Source organism: Trematomus bernacchii, unplaced genomic scaffold (genome assembly GCF_902827165.1).
Source record: "Trematomus bernacchii unplaced genomic scaffold, fTreBer1.1, whole genome shotgun sequence".
Classification (NCBI taxonomy): domain Eukaryota; kingdom Metazoa; phylum Chordata; class Actinopteri; order Perciformes; family Nototheniidae; genus Trematomus; species Trematomus bernacchii.
In genome coordinates this window covers 467,929-482,613 of record NW_022987740.1, presented here as the reverse complement: position 1 = coordinate 482,613, position 14,685 = coordinate 467,929, and the positions used below count along the sequence as shown (strand labels likewise).

Here is a 14,685-nt window from a genome sequence, read left to right as displayed (position 1 = left end):
TCAAGGCTCCATCCTGGGGACTCTTCTCTTTAACATCTACATGCTTCCACTAGCTTAGTTAATGGATAACAATGAAATAAGTTACCATAGCTATGCAGACGACACACACGTGATAACATGAAAAAAGAAACTGAGAGAAGTGAAATACAGATCTAAGAGGAGACAGAGAGATTCAGGGAGGAGCTAAGATGTTCCTGAACTATAGAAGAGAGAGGAACTTCCATATTCACCAGAGTTCAACACAGACCATCATCATCACCTTCATTCAACATGCTGTCCCTGCAGAACTCAGCTTTTTCTCTGATATGTTTTGCAATCTTATCAGGTTTGTTGCACTCTTGCTTTCTGAGTGTGGTTTTGCTAAAATTACTTTTATAACATGAAATAACAGAGTTAATCTTTCCCTTAGGCGTCACCTGTGAAGATCTGACTCCAGTCAAAACAGAAGAGTTCAGTCCAGAAGGCAGCACTGTTACTCTGTCCTACAGATACTCCAAACAAGCAGCCGGTGGTGATTATTTCTTCTGGTATCGACAATATCCAGGAGAACCACCAGAGTTCCTCCTGTCTATCTCAGGGGTTCATTTCACAAACAAAGCAGAATCACTTGAATCGGACACCAGGTTCTTCACTGACCTGTCTGAAGGAAAGAAACGAGTGGATCTGCAGATCTCCTCTGCTGCAGTGACAGACTCTGCTGTGTAGGGGAGACCAGGGACATTTGCAACACGGGTCGGTTGTAACACCTTCAATATCTCCAATCACAAACAAGCTAGAGTGATGAAACTCAGTCTGCACATGCTCAGATAGATGGTAAGATCGCTGAGAAAAAAAGGAGCCACGTTTGAATTTCTCGCGTAAGATATCAGCAAAAGTGTTTCTGAGGTAAAATATTAACTAAAATTATATGATGTATTTTTTGGATACTGTCTTGAGTTCAAATGTCTAGGAATCCAAACTAGTATTATTAGAATCACTGTTTTGTAAGCTACAAATATAACTAGCTAAATATGGGTCAAGCTAGCAATCAGGCAGGTTCACAGGGGGTGAAAGCAAGACTGGTGGTCCTGGGACGGTTGTAACGGGACGGTTGTAACATGGCACATTTACAAGGATGGCTCATTTGCTTGAATGATCAATTGTTCATTCAAGCATACAGTTGTATTGTTGATTGGTGTGCATTGTCCCTGTAAAAATAAACAGAATAAAATACTGTACAGTAGGCCTAAAGTGTGTGTGTGTGTGTTTACAGTATGCCAAATGTCAGAAAGAGGAAGACAGACAGGGGAGTGCCACTTGCTCTGCTGCAGAGGGCCTCAAATGAAGTTGAGAAGGGCAAATCATTCAGGGAAGTGGCAAAGTCCCTGGATATATGCCATGTCACCCTGTACCGGTTCCATACAAAGAGGCTGAGGTTGGAGAGTCAGGGATCACAAACACCCCCAAGAGTAGGCTACTGGACACCAAAGAAGGTGTTCAACAGAGCAGGAGATGCTTTTGAGAGACTATCTGGAGGCAGCTGATTTATACTATGGTCTCAGCTCAAAGGAGGTAGATCTACATAATTAAGGTAGAAGCACCTCTCAGAGAACAGTTTAATCCTTCACAGAGGATGATGCTGTGTGTGTTATCTGTTATCCTGTTCATTGTTCATTGTTTGTTGGAGGATGTGTGAAACCCCATTCAAATCTTGTTGCCTTAGAATTTGATAGCTTTCCCTATTTGTTGTCATGTAGTGTGAAAAAAGGTAACCGTTATTAACATGTTACAACTGTGCCTGGCATGTGCTACAACTGTCCCTGTACACAAGGACAGTTGTAACTGTTGAGGTTTTTTTTAACAATACATTTCCCAACCTGTACTTATTTCATAAAAACATCTTAAATACATTGTTTCAGTAGCTGACATATTGATAATGTATAATATAGCAAAATGGCTATCCTATTGTAAATGGTTTTTTACTTATTGGGGAAAAGCCCAAAAAGTGTTGCAACTGTCCCTGGTCTCCTACTACTGTGCTGTGAAGCCCACAGTGACAGGAAACACCAACACTCTGTCCAAAACCTTTGGAGCAAAGACAACACAGTACTGCACAGCATCCACCTGAGGGAGTCTCTCTCTGATAAACATCAATAGTTTGTGATGATACAGTAATGTAGTTTACCTGCTTGATCATTTGAAATATATTAACAATTGTGCACTACCATACAAACACATGTACTGCCTTTGATTCACATCTGCAGGTTCAAATGTTTAACTCAGGCCCCGCTCACACGGGACCGTTTGCGTTTATGCACAGTATGCGTATTCAAAAAAGTCTTCCGTTCACATGCATTTGTTTCATTTAACGTGTCTGTTTAAACGAGGCCGCTGGAAACGCTGTAGTACATATGCTGGGACTGTAAGTGGCGCTGTAACTTCCGCCAAAATACACCAAAAGCCACGAAGAAGAGCAGCCTGGAGCAGCCCGCAGCAATGTTGCCATGGCTACCCTTCTGTTTAAGCCCTGAAACTGAAACTGAAACTGAAAGAAACTGAAAGAAACCGAATCTGTTGTTGCTGATGGTTGTGGTAGAGGAGCTGTATATTTTTGCACTAATATCTGTAGCATGGTCAGTAGCAGTAGCACTAGCAGTAGCTACTGACAGGAGGAAGTCAGTGTGTGTGGCGATTGCTGGTATTCAGCGGGATATAGTCATTTCCTCAGCATATGGATAAATGCAACGGGGAAGTTAACTGAAAGAAACCAAGAAGCACGTCTCTGTGGATATTGCATCGAGAGGACGGCTCAGAAAGAGAGATATTCTCTACAAACACCGGGTGAGATGCACCTTTGTCAATATAATGGATCAATGCATGAAATCTGACTCTGTTTATTTTTGTTTAAGGAGTATATTGGGCGTTAACAATTCTGGTTTGCCTTTTATAATATTATTTCATTCAAGAACCCCTTGTGCGTTTAATTAACACAGCTATTTTTGATAGTTGCTACAGCAATGAGCAGGAGAGGTGCTATTTTTTTTTTTTTCCGCTATTTTTTCAGGAAATATTCGTATAGAGGTGATTACACGGACTCGGTTGACCCCCCAGAGCGTTTCGTTTGCAAATCTATCCACCTTGGGACCCGTTATCGTTTGTAGGGTCAGTTTCTATCGGCCTTGTGTAAATAATAGGGCTATACGCACGCGAAACTATGCAGATACAAGCAGTTTTCTCCTCGTGTAAACGGCGCCTCAGTCAGTGAATCAGTTTAACGACCTGGTCACATGCCAGTACAACAACATTAAAACCACTGGAGTCATTGTACACACAAACACTCAAAATACTGGACAACAAATCTGTTTATTCACATCACTGCCCAATACTCAAAAAATACAACTTGTTGATTTGGGAAAACCTCATTAAACATGCCTTACCTCAGCTCCTCTTAGACAGTTTATTAACATACGCACAACTGCAACTAGGATAACAAGAGGTGCAGCGAGAGCAGATTGCATTATTCCACTCAGAAAAAGTTCTTTCAGTCAGTCTTCATTTTCTGTTAAAGCTGCTCAGCAATGGAACTCAATCCCATCTCCAATCAGAGACCAGACTACGTTTAGTTTATTTAAATCAAAACTCAAAACATGGTTGGTGAGGAATCAGTTCTGAGACACTGACACAATCTTCTGCTCCTTACAACCCACTGCCTGTGTTTTAACATGTTCTTTTGTTTTGTTTTATTGTTCTGTCTTTTAAATGTTTTTATTTGTATTGAAGTATTCCAGTAATATATGTTGCATGTTTTAAATGGATTGTATTTACTTGTTTAAAATGAAAAGTGTTTTAGGTTGACTTTAAAAATCTGTCCAGGGACTACAGATGAAAAATAGCCTCGTGGCTAACTGGCACATTTACAGCAATGTTAATTAATGTGCACTGTCCCTGTTAAATAAATGCATTTAAATATATATATATTTTAAAACCACAGCTTGAAATAAAGATATGTAGTCTCCATGAACTTAAAATAAGTGTCTCTATTTTTCTGTCAGTCTCTGATTTCATGTGGTGTACTACAGGGATCACTCCTAGGTCCTCTCACTTTGTCATTGGATTCAGTTTATCTCTGAGCACAATGTGATCATAGGTTCTATTGAAACAGCAGCTTGTGTTGTGGTGTTCAAGACCATTTTAATGTTGAGTATAAAGCAACATTCTTATTATGTTAAGATCATTTTAAACAGATTTATCTCTCGATGAAACACCTCTCACTAATCTGACTTCACGTTAACGCCTGTCATTGTTATTGCTAAATTGTTGTACATTTCAATGTATGAGTCAGTGAGAAACACAAAGAGAACTAAATGTTTTAAATATGAGAAAAGTATTTTGATGGTTTAAAACGAGTAAAACATGATTCTCTGGCCCCGCCCACTGACGTTTACATCAACCAATGAGATGATTTGTGAGATGTTTGAGGAACTAAAAGCACAATCATCTGATGTTGAGGAGAAGGGCTGAGCAGCAGAGAGGCTGTTTCCTGCTTCACTTCTGCAGGAGGAGAACTCATCTGCTGACTGTTCGACTTTACCATCTCCAAAGACATGTTGCTTTACCTCTGGTTACTCTTCTCTCTCTTCATAGGTGAGTGTTGGAACAGAGATAAAGTCTCATTTAACCCGCTGTATTAGCCAGAGATTTCATAACTGGAGGTTTTATTGTGTAAGGCAGCAACCGTTGTGATCTATGAAGACATTTGGTCATGTTTGATCTCAAACTGATCAAAGATGACAGGAAATTGAAGACCCTCCGTTGAGTCTCTTAATGTTAAAATCTCCTGCAGACTAACTGACATGAATAATTCTCATTTTGCAGCCCTGGGCTCCATGAACAGCATAAAGCCAGAAAGAAGTGAAGAACATGTTGCAGAGGGCAGAAACATCAGCCTGACATGTAAATATGAGGGGGCTATCTACAATATCCAGTGGTACCGACAATACCAGAGATCCAGACCAGAGTTCCTGCTCTACATCACAGAGGCAGGAGGGATCCATCCCACTGAATCTGATTTCTCTGCTCACATTGACAAAACAGAGAAACGAGTTGATCTGGAGATCATCTCAGCTAAAGAGACAGACTCTGCTGTGTACTACTGTGCTCTGACGCCCACAGTGACAGGAAACACCTACACTCTGTACAAAAACCTTTGGAGCACAGACAACACAATACTGCACAACATCCACCAGAGGGAGCCTCTCTCTGACAAACATCAATAGTTTGTGATGATACAGTAATGTAGTTTACCTGCTTGATATTTTGAATTCTATGTACAATTGTTCCCGACCATACAAATACATGTACTGCCTTTGATTCACATCAACAGGTTCAAATGTTTAACTCAATCAGGCAATCTGACCTATTATCAAAGATTAAAGATATAATGTCTCCATGAACTTAAAATACGTTTTGTTCAGTTTTTCTGTCAGTCTGTAATTTCATGTGGTGTACCACAGGGTTCAATCCTTGGTCCTCCCACTTTTTCATTGGATTCAGTTTATCTTTAAGCACAATGTGATTATAGGTTCTATTGGAACAGCAGCTTGTGTTGTGGTGTTCAAGACATTTTAAAACTTGGGTATGAAGTACAATTCTTCTTAGATTAAGATCATTTTAAACAGATTTCTCTCTCGATGAAGCACCTCCCACTAATCTGACTTCACGTTAACGCCCGTCATTGTTCTTATTACGTTTTTATTTACTGACTGATCAAACACTTGAAATCACCTTTCAATAAACTGGTACACATCACACACTCAAGTTTTGATTGCTTTTGTTCTTATCTTTATAAAATAAGTTACTCTGGTGGTCTGTAATTTATTACTACTGTGCTGTGAGGCCCACAGTGACAGGAAACACCAACACTCTGTACACAAACACCAGCTGACACACTGACAAGCAGCTGGAAGCCTTTTCTCCACACTGTTGTACTGAGCTGTTCACCTCCACTAGAGGGCCACATTATCAAGTAGGCGGTGCACGTCTTCTGCACTGTGTTCAACCATCCAGTCAATAATAAGTGCTGCTGTGAAGAGAACCATCCTCACACTGAATGCTGAACATCAGCTACTTCCTGCTGCTGATTTAAACCTTGTTGTAGAGATGGAACATTGGCTGTGGATTATTCTTGCTGCTCTCTCCTTTGGTAAGATAGAAACTACAACATGTTTCTAGGTAACTGTTTAAAGCTACTGATTGTTCTCCTTTAATCCATCATCTTTATTGATTCATCTCTTCCTCTGCATGGTCTCTTCTTCCCCAGAGTGTAAAGGACAAGACACAGTGACCCAGCCAGCAGGAGATGTCAGCGCTACTGAAGGAGACACAGTTACACTTGGCTGCACATTTCAGACCTCTGAAACATTTCCCCGTCTGTTCTGGTACAAACAAGAAGTCAATGGTTACCCAAAGTACATGCTGAAGCTTTACTCAGCAACTGTAGAGAATGCTGCAGAGTGCAAGAAAGACAGATTTGAGGCTACACTCAACAAGACATCAGTTCCTCTGCAGATCTCCTCTGCTGCAGTGACAGACTCTGCTGTGTACTACTGTGCTCTGCAGCCCACAGTGACAGGAAACACCACAACTCTGTACAAAAACCTTTGGAGCAAAGACAACACAATACTGCACGACATCCACCAGAGGGAGTCTCTCTCTGTCAGACTTTAGGAGATAAGACAACTAACATTCAAACAACTCAGCCACCAGCAGAGAGGCCTCCTTTATTTAATGCTTCAACACCACGTTACTTTAACTTATCTCTCACATTTATCCTAATAATGTTAAATGAGAGCATTTCACCATGTGCCTAATGGACCTTCACCAACACTTCTCCTTTTCCATATTTATTCCCACAGGCCCTGAAATCTGCAGTCATCAAAACACTCTTAAAGAACAACCTAGGCGCTTCACTGATTCAAGTTTATAGGCCGGTTAAAATAATTGGAAAATTGGTTTTCAACAGCTAAAAAACTGTATTGGAACTAAATAACTGTTTTGATGTGTTCCAGTCACACAGCACTGAGACTTAACGTCTTTAATGACATCTACTTAAACACAGACAGTGGCAGAATCTCACTGTCAGTATTATTAGATCTCAGTGCTGCATTTAAACTGTTGACCACCAGAGTTGGGTGTAACGCGTTACTGTAATAATATTACTTTTGTCGGTAACGGAGTAGTGTAACGCGTTACTTTTATAATTCAGTAATCACACTACAGTTACTAACATTGCCCCGACACGCGTTACTTCGTTACTTTTATAAAATCAGTCATAATCACACTGACAGACAAGAGGGGTTTCCGCCGCAGGTTTATATGTACGTAATCTACGCGACTTGCGCGTCCACATCTCCGCGTGAGGTGCTGCATAAACATGGCTGAGTCAGCGATAACTTTCGAGGGGTGGAGAAATGCCCATTATTTTGAGTTCGTCCGAAGAATAGACAGGAATGTGACGGTGAGGTGCAAACTGTGTCCAGGCCAGAAGCTGTTATACACTGCTGCAAACACCACGTCAAACCTCAACAAACACCTGCAAAGAACACATGCTAAGGTGAAGCTAATAGCTAAGGACCCCCAAATCCAGAGTGAGGATGTTGTGAGTCGCCGCCGCCGACTCCGAAGCAGCAACAATTACCGGTAACCAAAGCAGAGATGGACAGGCTTGTAGCATCCTTCATAGTAGAGAAAATGTTGCCCATTTGCACAGTGGAATCACCATCGCATCGTTCAGAGATATACTGCGCAAAATACAGATAGCAGGAGACAGAGGACAGCCATGGTCAGAGCTATCTGGATCAGTCTTATGCGACAATGGAAACTGAACTAAAGAGAACATTTGAAACTTTAGCAGTCTGCGTGATCTGCCTGCAGGGAGGGGCGGGCCGGCCCTGCGAGTAAAGTAACGAGTAAAGTACGAGTAAAGTAACGAGTTACTTTATGTAGAGAGTAACGAAGTAGTGTAATATATTACTTTTTTTTAAAGTAATATGTAATATGTAATATATTACTTTTTTTTAGTAACGACCCCATCTCTGTTGACCACAACATATTACTAGACCGACTGGAAACCTGGGTGGGACTCTCTTGCACAGTTTTTATTGGTCTGAATCCTACTTAACAGACAGGAAACACTTTGTTTCTCTAGGTAACTAAACAGCATTCCCTCGCCTCTTCTCAGAAATGTTTTTGAATCAGTTGGAGCAAGTATTTTATTATTAATGAACACCTCTCTTAGCTCAGGATGTGTCCCAGCTGCCTTTAAACATGCTGTGGTGCAGCCCTTACTTAAAAGAAAAATCTTGACCCCTCCATTCTGGCAAATTTTAGGCCCATCTCCCAGCTACCTTTTTATCTAAGGTCCTGGAGCGAGTAGTCTAAGCCCAGCTATAGTCGTTTTTAACCACGCATGGCATTCACGAAAAGTTTCAGTCTGGCTTCAAACCCATGCACAGCACTGAAACAGCCCTTTGAAGAGTTTTGAATGATCTGCTCCTAGCCGCCGACTCAGGTAGCCCAGCTGTCTTGGTGCTGTTAGACCTGACAGCTGCGTTTGACACTGTGGACCATAGCATCCCGTTGTCACGGCTTGAACAGTCCGCTGGCATCACAGGCTCTGCCCTTGCATGTTTCAGGTCTTACCTGACAGACCGTAGCTTCTCAGTTCAGCTAGGTGCCTTCTCCTCTGCTGAAGCCCCTCTTACCTGTGGGGTTCCCCAAGGCTCTATCCTGGGCCCCATCCTCTTTCTACTGTATGTGCTGCCCCAAGGTTAAATTATCACTCAACACAACATTCCCTTCCACTGCTACGCCGACAATGTACAGATCTATCTGCCTCTCAAAGCAAACGTCAATAACTCACTACAGCCGTTGATCGACTGCTTGACAGAGAGTGACCTTCGATAGCGCTTTTAAATTCGACAAGCAGGTCAGCTCCGTAGTCAAACCTGCTTTTTTAAAATAAGACTATTGGCCAAGATCAAGTCGTTTTTATCTTTTAACGACCTAGAAAGGGTTATTAATGCCTTCGTCACCTCGAGACTGGACTATTGCAACGCTCTGTATGTGGGAATGGACCAGGTCTTAATTAAACGCCTGCAGCTAGTTCAGAATGCAGCTGCGCGTTCGGTTCCGAATTGATTTTAAACTCCTTTTATTTGTTTTCAAAGCACTAAATGGGGTGGTTCCGGTTTATATAGCCGAACTCCTCCATCGCCACACCCCAGCCAGAGCTTTGAGGTCGGCTGACCAGCTGCTGCTGACAATGCCCAATACCAGGCTCAAAACCCCGAGGGGACCGCCCAGCTCGAAATGTTTGGTTCTAAAAACATTCTGAGAATGTTACATTCATGTTTTCAGCGGGAAGTTTTCTTTTGGTTCCCAGAACGTTCTTCTGAAAGGTAGGATAACGTTCTCTGAAAACATTCCTAAAATGTTTTTGATAACATTGTTAGAATGTATGCCCTCCTATTCTTAAAACGTTTTCAGCAGGAAGTTTTTGTTTGGTTCCCAGAATGTTCTTCTGAAAGGTAGGATAACGTTCTCTAAAAACATTCTTTAAATGTTTTTGACAACATTGTTAGAACATTATGCTCTACTGTTCTTAAAACGTTTTCAGCTGCAAGTTAGATTTGTTTATGTTGCCAGAATGTTATTATTTTAGAGAAGGATAACATGCTTTATGTTTAAAACATTATGCAAATGTTCTGTGGTAACAATTTACTAAAATATTTTTACATTATTAGAACATAAAGACATAATATTCCTGTAATTGTTCAACTCAAAATTCCTGGGTAACTGGACTGACCACTGTAACTATTGGAATTTGACTATTAACACATGTAAAAGGATGACTCGGAATCAGCTGGTGAAAGTAACATTTGTTTATTAGAAAAGGGGAGCTGGGAGTGGAGGTTGGTTATGGCAGCAGTGGGAAACAGTTGTTCCAGGGTGGAGAGGCCTGGCTGGTCTTGAGAGTGTGGAAGGCCTTGGATTCCTCCTGGGAGAGACATAACAATGAGTGTGAGGCAAAAGCAGATAAAGTTGTCAATAGATCTGCTGGCAAAAAGCTAGAGCGGCACGCAACAAACCTTTCACTGCAACAATCCGGCACGGAATGAGTGCAGGCTGCAGGCTTTCATAGTGTGGCTGATGAGCAGGTTGCAGGTGTGGTTGATTGGAGATTGCTCCCAGCCGTGTAGAGCAGACCAGCAGGCAGGTGGAGGGGGGAGACACACACAGTAGAAACAAACACATACAAACACTAACAGGGGTTTAAGGGACGGGCAGCGACAGTCAGTCCGTTCTTCTATATGTCTGTCTTTAGTTTTCTAAGTGTTATTCGATCCATATGACAATAGAGATATGTACATAAACAACAAAAACACTTGGGGTATAATGTTGAAACAATGTTATCACCAAACATTTTAAGAATGTTTTTAGAGAACGTTATCCTACCTTTCAGAAGTACATTCTAGGAACCAAAATAAAACTTCTCGATGAAACCATTCCTAGAACAATGAATGGTAACATTTTCAGAATGTTTTTAGAACCAACAATGTCTAGCTGGGAACTCAGACATGCCTACTCAAACATGCAATATCTGCTTACAGCTTATCATGAATAACGTGCTTGTTTTTAAAAAAAAAAGGAAATTGTGGTGACATCAGATTTTTTTAAAACATACTTTTCAAACAAATGCAACAAGTTTGTTTTTTAAAGCGCACTACAAATAAATCTCACGTTGACCATGACCGTGTTAATATTTCGCATCACAGGAACATTTTATAAAAAACGAATAACCTCCTGAAAACATTATCCAAATGTTGCTTTCAAAATGTTCTTCTTTGGTTATCATGTAACATTGAGGGAACATTTTATAAAGAACATCGTTAATGTGTTACCCAACAACGTCCAAAACACATCCTTAGAATGTTGCAGGCAAAACGTTCCACCTTTGTTAACATATCACATTAAAGGAACGCTTTATAAAACACTTTCTGTCATCTCAGGCCTCAATAACATCCTGAAAACATTTTCAGAATGTTGCTTGGAGAATGTTCTTCATTTGTTATCATGTAACATTGAGGGAACGTTTTATAAAGAACATCTTTAATGTGTTACCCAACAACTTCCAAAACACATCCTTAGAATGTTGCAGGCAAAACGTTCCACCTTTGTTAACATATCACATTAATGCAGTTGTGGGTATGTTAATAAACTGTCTAAGAGGAGGTGAGGTAAGGCCGTTGACAATCTTGTAAAAAAGGCAAGCATTTGCATGTTTACTGAGGTTTTCCCAGCTTAGCTACTTGGCACTAAGAGTCTCTTGACTTCCTGTGCACAGTGTCAGGCTCGTTTGCCCGGAGAACAAAGGAGGATCCGGCTCGAAGGACCAATTATGTTAGGAAAATATCACTCGACACCAGAGGCCTGTACTACGAAGCTGGTTCAACCTAACCTGGATATGTCTGAGTTAGCCGGTTGGCCTAATCCAAAACATACGCGCTCTCGCTAAACTGTACTACGACGCTGGTTATCAAGTGGATCGCTCAAGCCAGCCGTGTCCTATCTAGTTAGGTGCGCGTTCACATGAAAGGGGTGGTATTTGGAGCATTCGACCAATCACAAACATGGACAAGCGTACTGACAGCACAGCGTCATACTTCCTGAATGAAAAGTGAACTTTAATAATAGTCAAATATGAAGAAGTTAAACTTTAAACATCCATGACTTAAACACTTTATCCAGGATCAAAGCCACATAGCTACACCTGCAAGGTGAATACAGCTGGTAACAGAAAAAGTGTTTGAATGCGTACATTAACAGGTTTATGAAATCACTGCCCCGTCTAAGACACGATCTGACTTTAATTACATTTGACTCGAGTGTTTCGTCAACTTAATGTGTTGCTTAAAATAATACTTCTGCATACAGTATGTGACACTGAGAGTGTTGCACGGCCAGATACGGCTCAGCTGACTCAGATAAGGAAATATAGGATACATTATGATGTGATGTGATATGAATGATAATGGGACACATCGACGTCTGCACTCACAGTGCCGCAGACTGTACTTAATGTTACTCTGATCCGGTTACTTATGTTGTGGCAGATATTTAAGTAAGCTTTCTTAACGCTAATGTTATAATAGTCAGATTGCTCTGAAGATGGGAGGGGATATTCTATTAATGTTCATGTTCACACAGTCAGTTGATTTTTGCCGGCCGTCTTTCCTGCAACGGCAGTTTTTCTGTATTTCCTCTATCCTGTAATATGACTTGATAACTTTAAACTCCGCACACAGAGCTCTGATTGGTTAGCAGGCGGTGCTTTCACTGAGTTGATCTCTTAGCTTGTAACCTAACCTCCTCCCGAGGAGGTTAGCCGCTCAGCATAAGTTACCATGGAAATCTAGCCTGCTAAAAAGAGAACCAGCGTCGTAGGACCGGAAAGTCCGAGTTTTCCCTGAAGTTAGCTCGCTAAGAGAACATCCGGCTTCGTAGTACAGGCCTCCGGTTGAGAATCAATAATCAGGTTCTAGTTTATTCTTGCAAGAAGGAGCAGAGTTAAATCACATACAAAGGATATGGTTTAACTCCCACACATGGGGTATGTTGCTCCACGGAGCAGGAAAAAACATCAGGCTTATATAGTCCAAAACACAGGAGATAACAACAAAGTCGTAATTGAGGTGGCGCTAATATCAGCCGCGGGTGTCGGAAAGTCGGGTCATCTGCGATGGGTCATCTGCGACGTCTTCTGGACTTCCAGCAGTTGTGAGATAATGTAGGAGACAACAAGTATGTGCCTGTCTCCTCATAAAGATCAACAACCTGAAATCCTCCTATCATAAAGAGGCAGCTGCAAGGTCGTACACAGTTCAGAGCCACACATGATATCAGTGCATTAAAACAAACCCAAAGAGTGGAGAAAACAGTATTTCTCCAACACAATAGTTTGCTTTAATATGCAGTATATTTTTTGTAATATTGTTGTGGTGTACACAGTACAGTAGATCGAAGTAAATCAACTCATACATTATCACGTATTATAATGTGTTGTATTATTTATTACAAATGTATTATTTATTTCTAAATATAAGTTGTACAAATACTTATATGTATTTAATACTAATAACATAATGATTAATGTTACCTTCAGATGATAATGCTTTTCACTTGGGCAATTGACCATTTTGAATGCAGGACATTTACTTCTAACACGTATTTTTACCTAGGTAAATAATCTGAATACTTCTTCCACCTCGGATTTTGGAACCTGTCACTGTTTTTAAAACTTTAATTAAATGTTTGATATTTCCAGAGACCCTTTCAGACCACTGCTGGAGAACAGGGGGGGGGGGTGGAGAGTTTTGTCACATTCCAAAGTCATTACTTTTGAAACAAAGAGAGTCACAGCCCTGCGTTGATTTAAGGGAGCTGTGGGGGGTGGGGGGTGGTGAACGGTACATGGTCAATGTTTGTTTAAAAATGTTTGCAGTCGCGAAAGCTCTAAGCCAATCGGACATGGACAAATAAAAAGGATCAGTCTGTGTGTCGAGGGGGAACTAGAGACACCCCTCTGCCTTTACAGCCATGGTCCTCTTTTTAGTGAATTGCTGAGTTTAGGCACGTTAATAAAGTTTTAATGAAGTTGACTACGGAAAATTCATATTTGTTAGTGCTTTCATGTCAATTCGGCGAACATAAACATACATGATCATGAAGATGATGATTAAATTATGATTAAATATCGGTAGTGAGAGCCGGGTTGCATTTCCTTCCGTCGGATGTGATACAAAAACAAACCGATTATTTTTGTAGTTGTAAACCCCCGTGGATTAAACCACATGTATTTAGTTAAATAGAAACGAAATACGATTTTTTTTTTTTTAACTTTATTTTTATTGAACAAAGAAAGAAAAAAACACAAACACCTTACATCACTTTACAGCAGAGGTGGGAGTAAGTCCTACATGTGCAAGTCATGAGCAAGTCTCAAGTCTTGACCTACAAGTATCAAGCAAGTCCCAAGTCACTGTGGTGAGAGTCAAGCAAGTCAAGTCAAGTCATTGCTCAGGTCAAGTCAAGTCAAGTCATACGAAATTCTGATGAGTAAGCCCAGTTTCCGCATTTAAATCAGTTAAAAGACAGTGGTTATGAAAATGGATTCAACCCACACTATGATCTTCATACACAGTTAATCATTTGAAATCTAATTTAGACCGATGACAATCATATTAGATTCATATTAACCCTAGAACTGCAGACAATATAGCTAGGACTCAATATAGCTAGGACTCAGTATAGCTAGGACTCAATATAGCTAGGACTCAGTATAGCTAGGACTCAATATAGCTAGGACTCAGTATAGCTAGGACTCAGTATAGCTAGGACTCAATATAGCTAGGACTCAATATAGCTAGGACTCAATATAGCTAGGACTCAATATAGCTAGGACTCAGTATAGCTAGGACTCAATATAGCTAGGACTCAATATAGCTAGGACTCAATATAGCTAGGACTCAATATAGCTAGGACTCAATATAGCTAGGACTCAGTATAGCTAGGACTCAATATAGCTAGGACTCAGTATAGCTAGGACTCAATATAGCTAGGACTCAGTATAGCTAGGACTCAATATAG

The 14,685-nt window shown here is 40.7% G+C and overlaps 3 gene segments (V, D, J or C); all 3 read left to right on the top strand.

Annotated features, from left to right (window-relative positions):
* Nucleotides 1–270: 270 nt before the first annotated feature.
* On the top strand, nt 271–705 carry LOC117496357. The segment is given in 2 exon segments: nt 271–325; nt 410–705. Coding segments are annotated over 2 exon segments (351 nt in total).
* Nucleotides 706–4,493: 3,788 nt separating this feature from the next.
* Nucleotides 4,494–5,255, top strand: LOC117496356. The segment is given in 2 exon segments: nt 4,494–4,623; nt 4,855–5,255. Coding segments are annotated over 2 exon segments (441 nt in total).
* Nucleotides 5,256–5,960: 705 nt separating this feature from the next.
* LOC117496320 lies at nt 5,961–6,609 on the top strand (the record flags this gene model as incomplete). The annotated part of the segment is given in 2 exon segments: nt 5,961–6,181; nt 6,299–6,609. Coding segments are annotated over 2 exon segments (354 nt in total), but the record flags the coding sequence as incomplete, so codon positions are not given.
* Nucleotides 6,610–14,685: the final 8,076 nt, after the last annotated feature.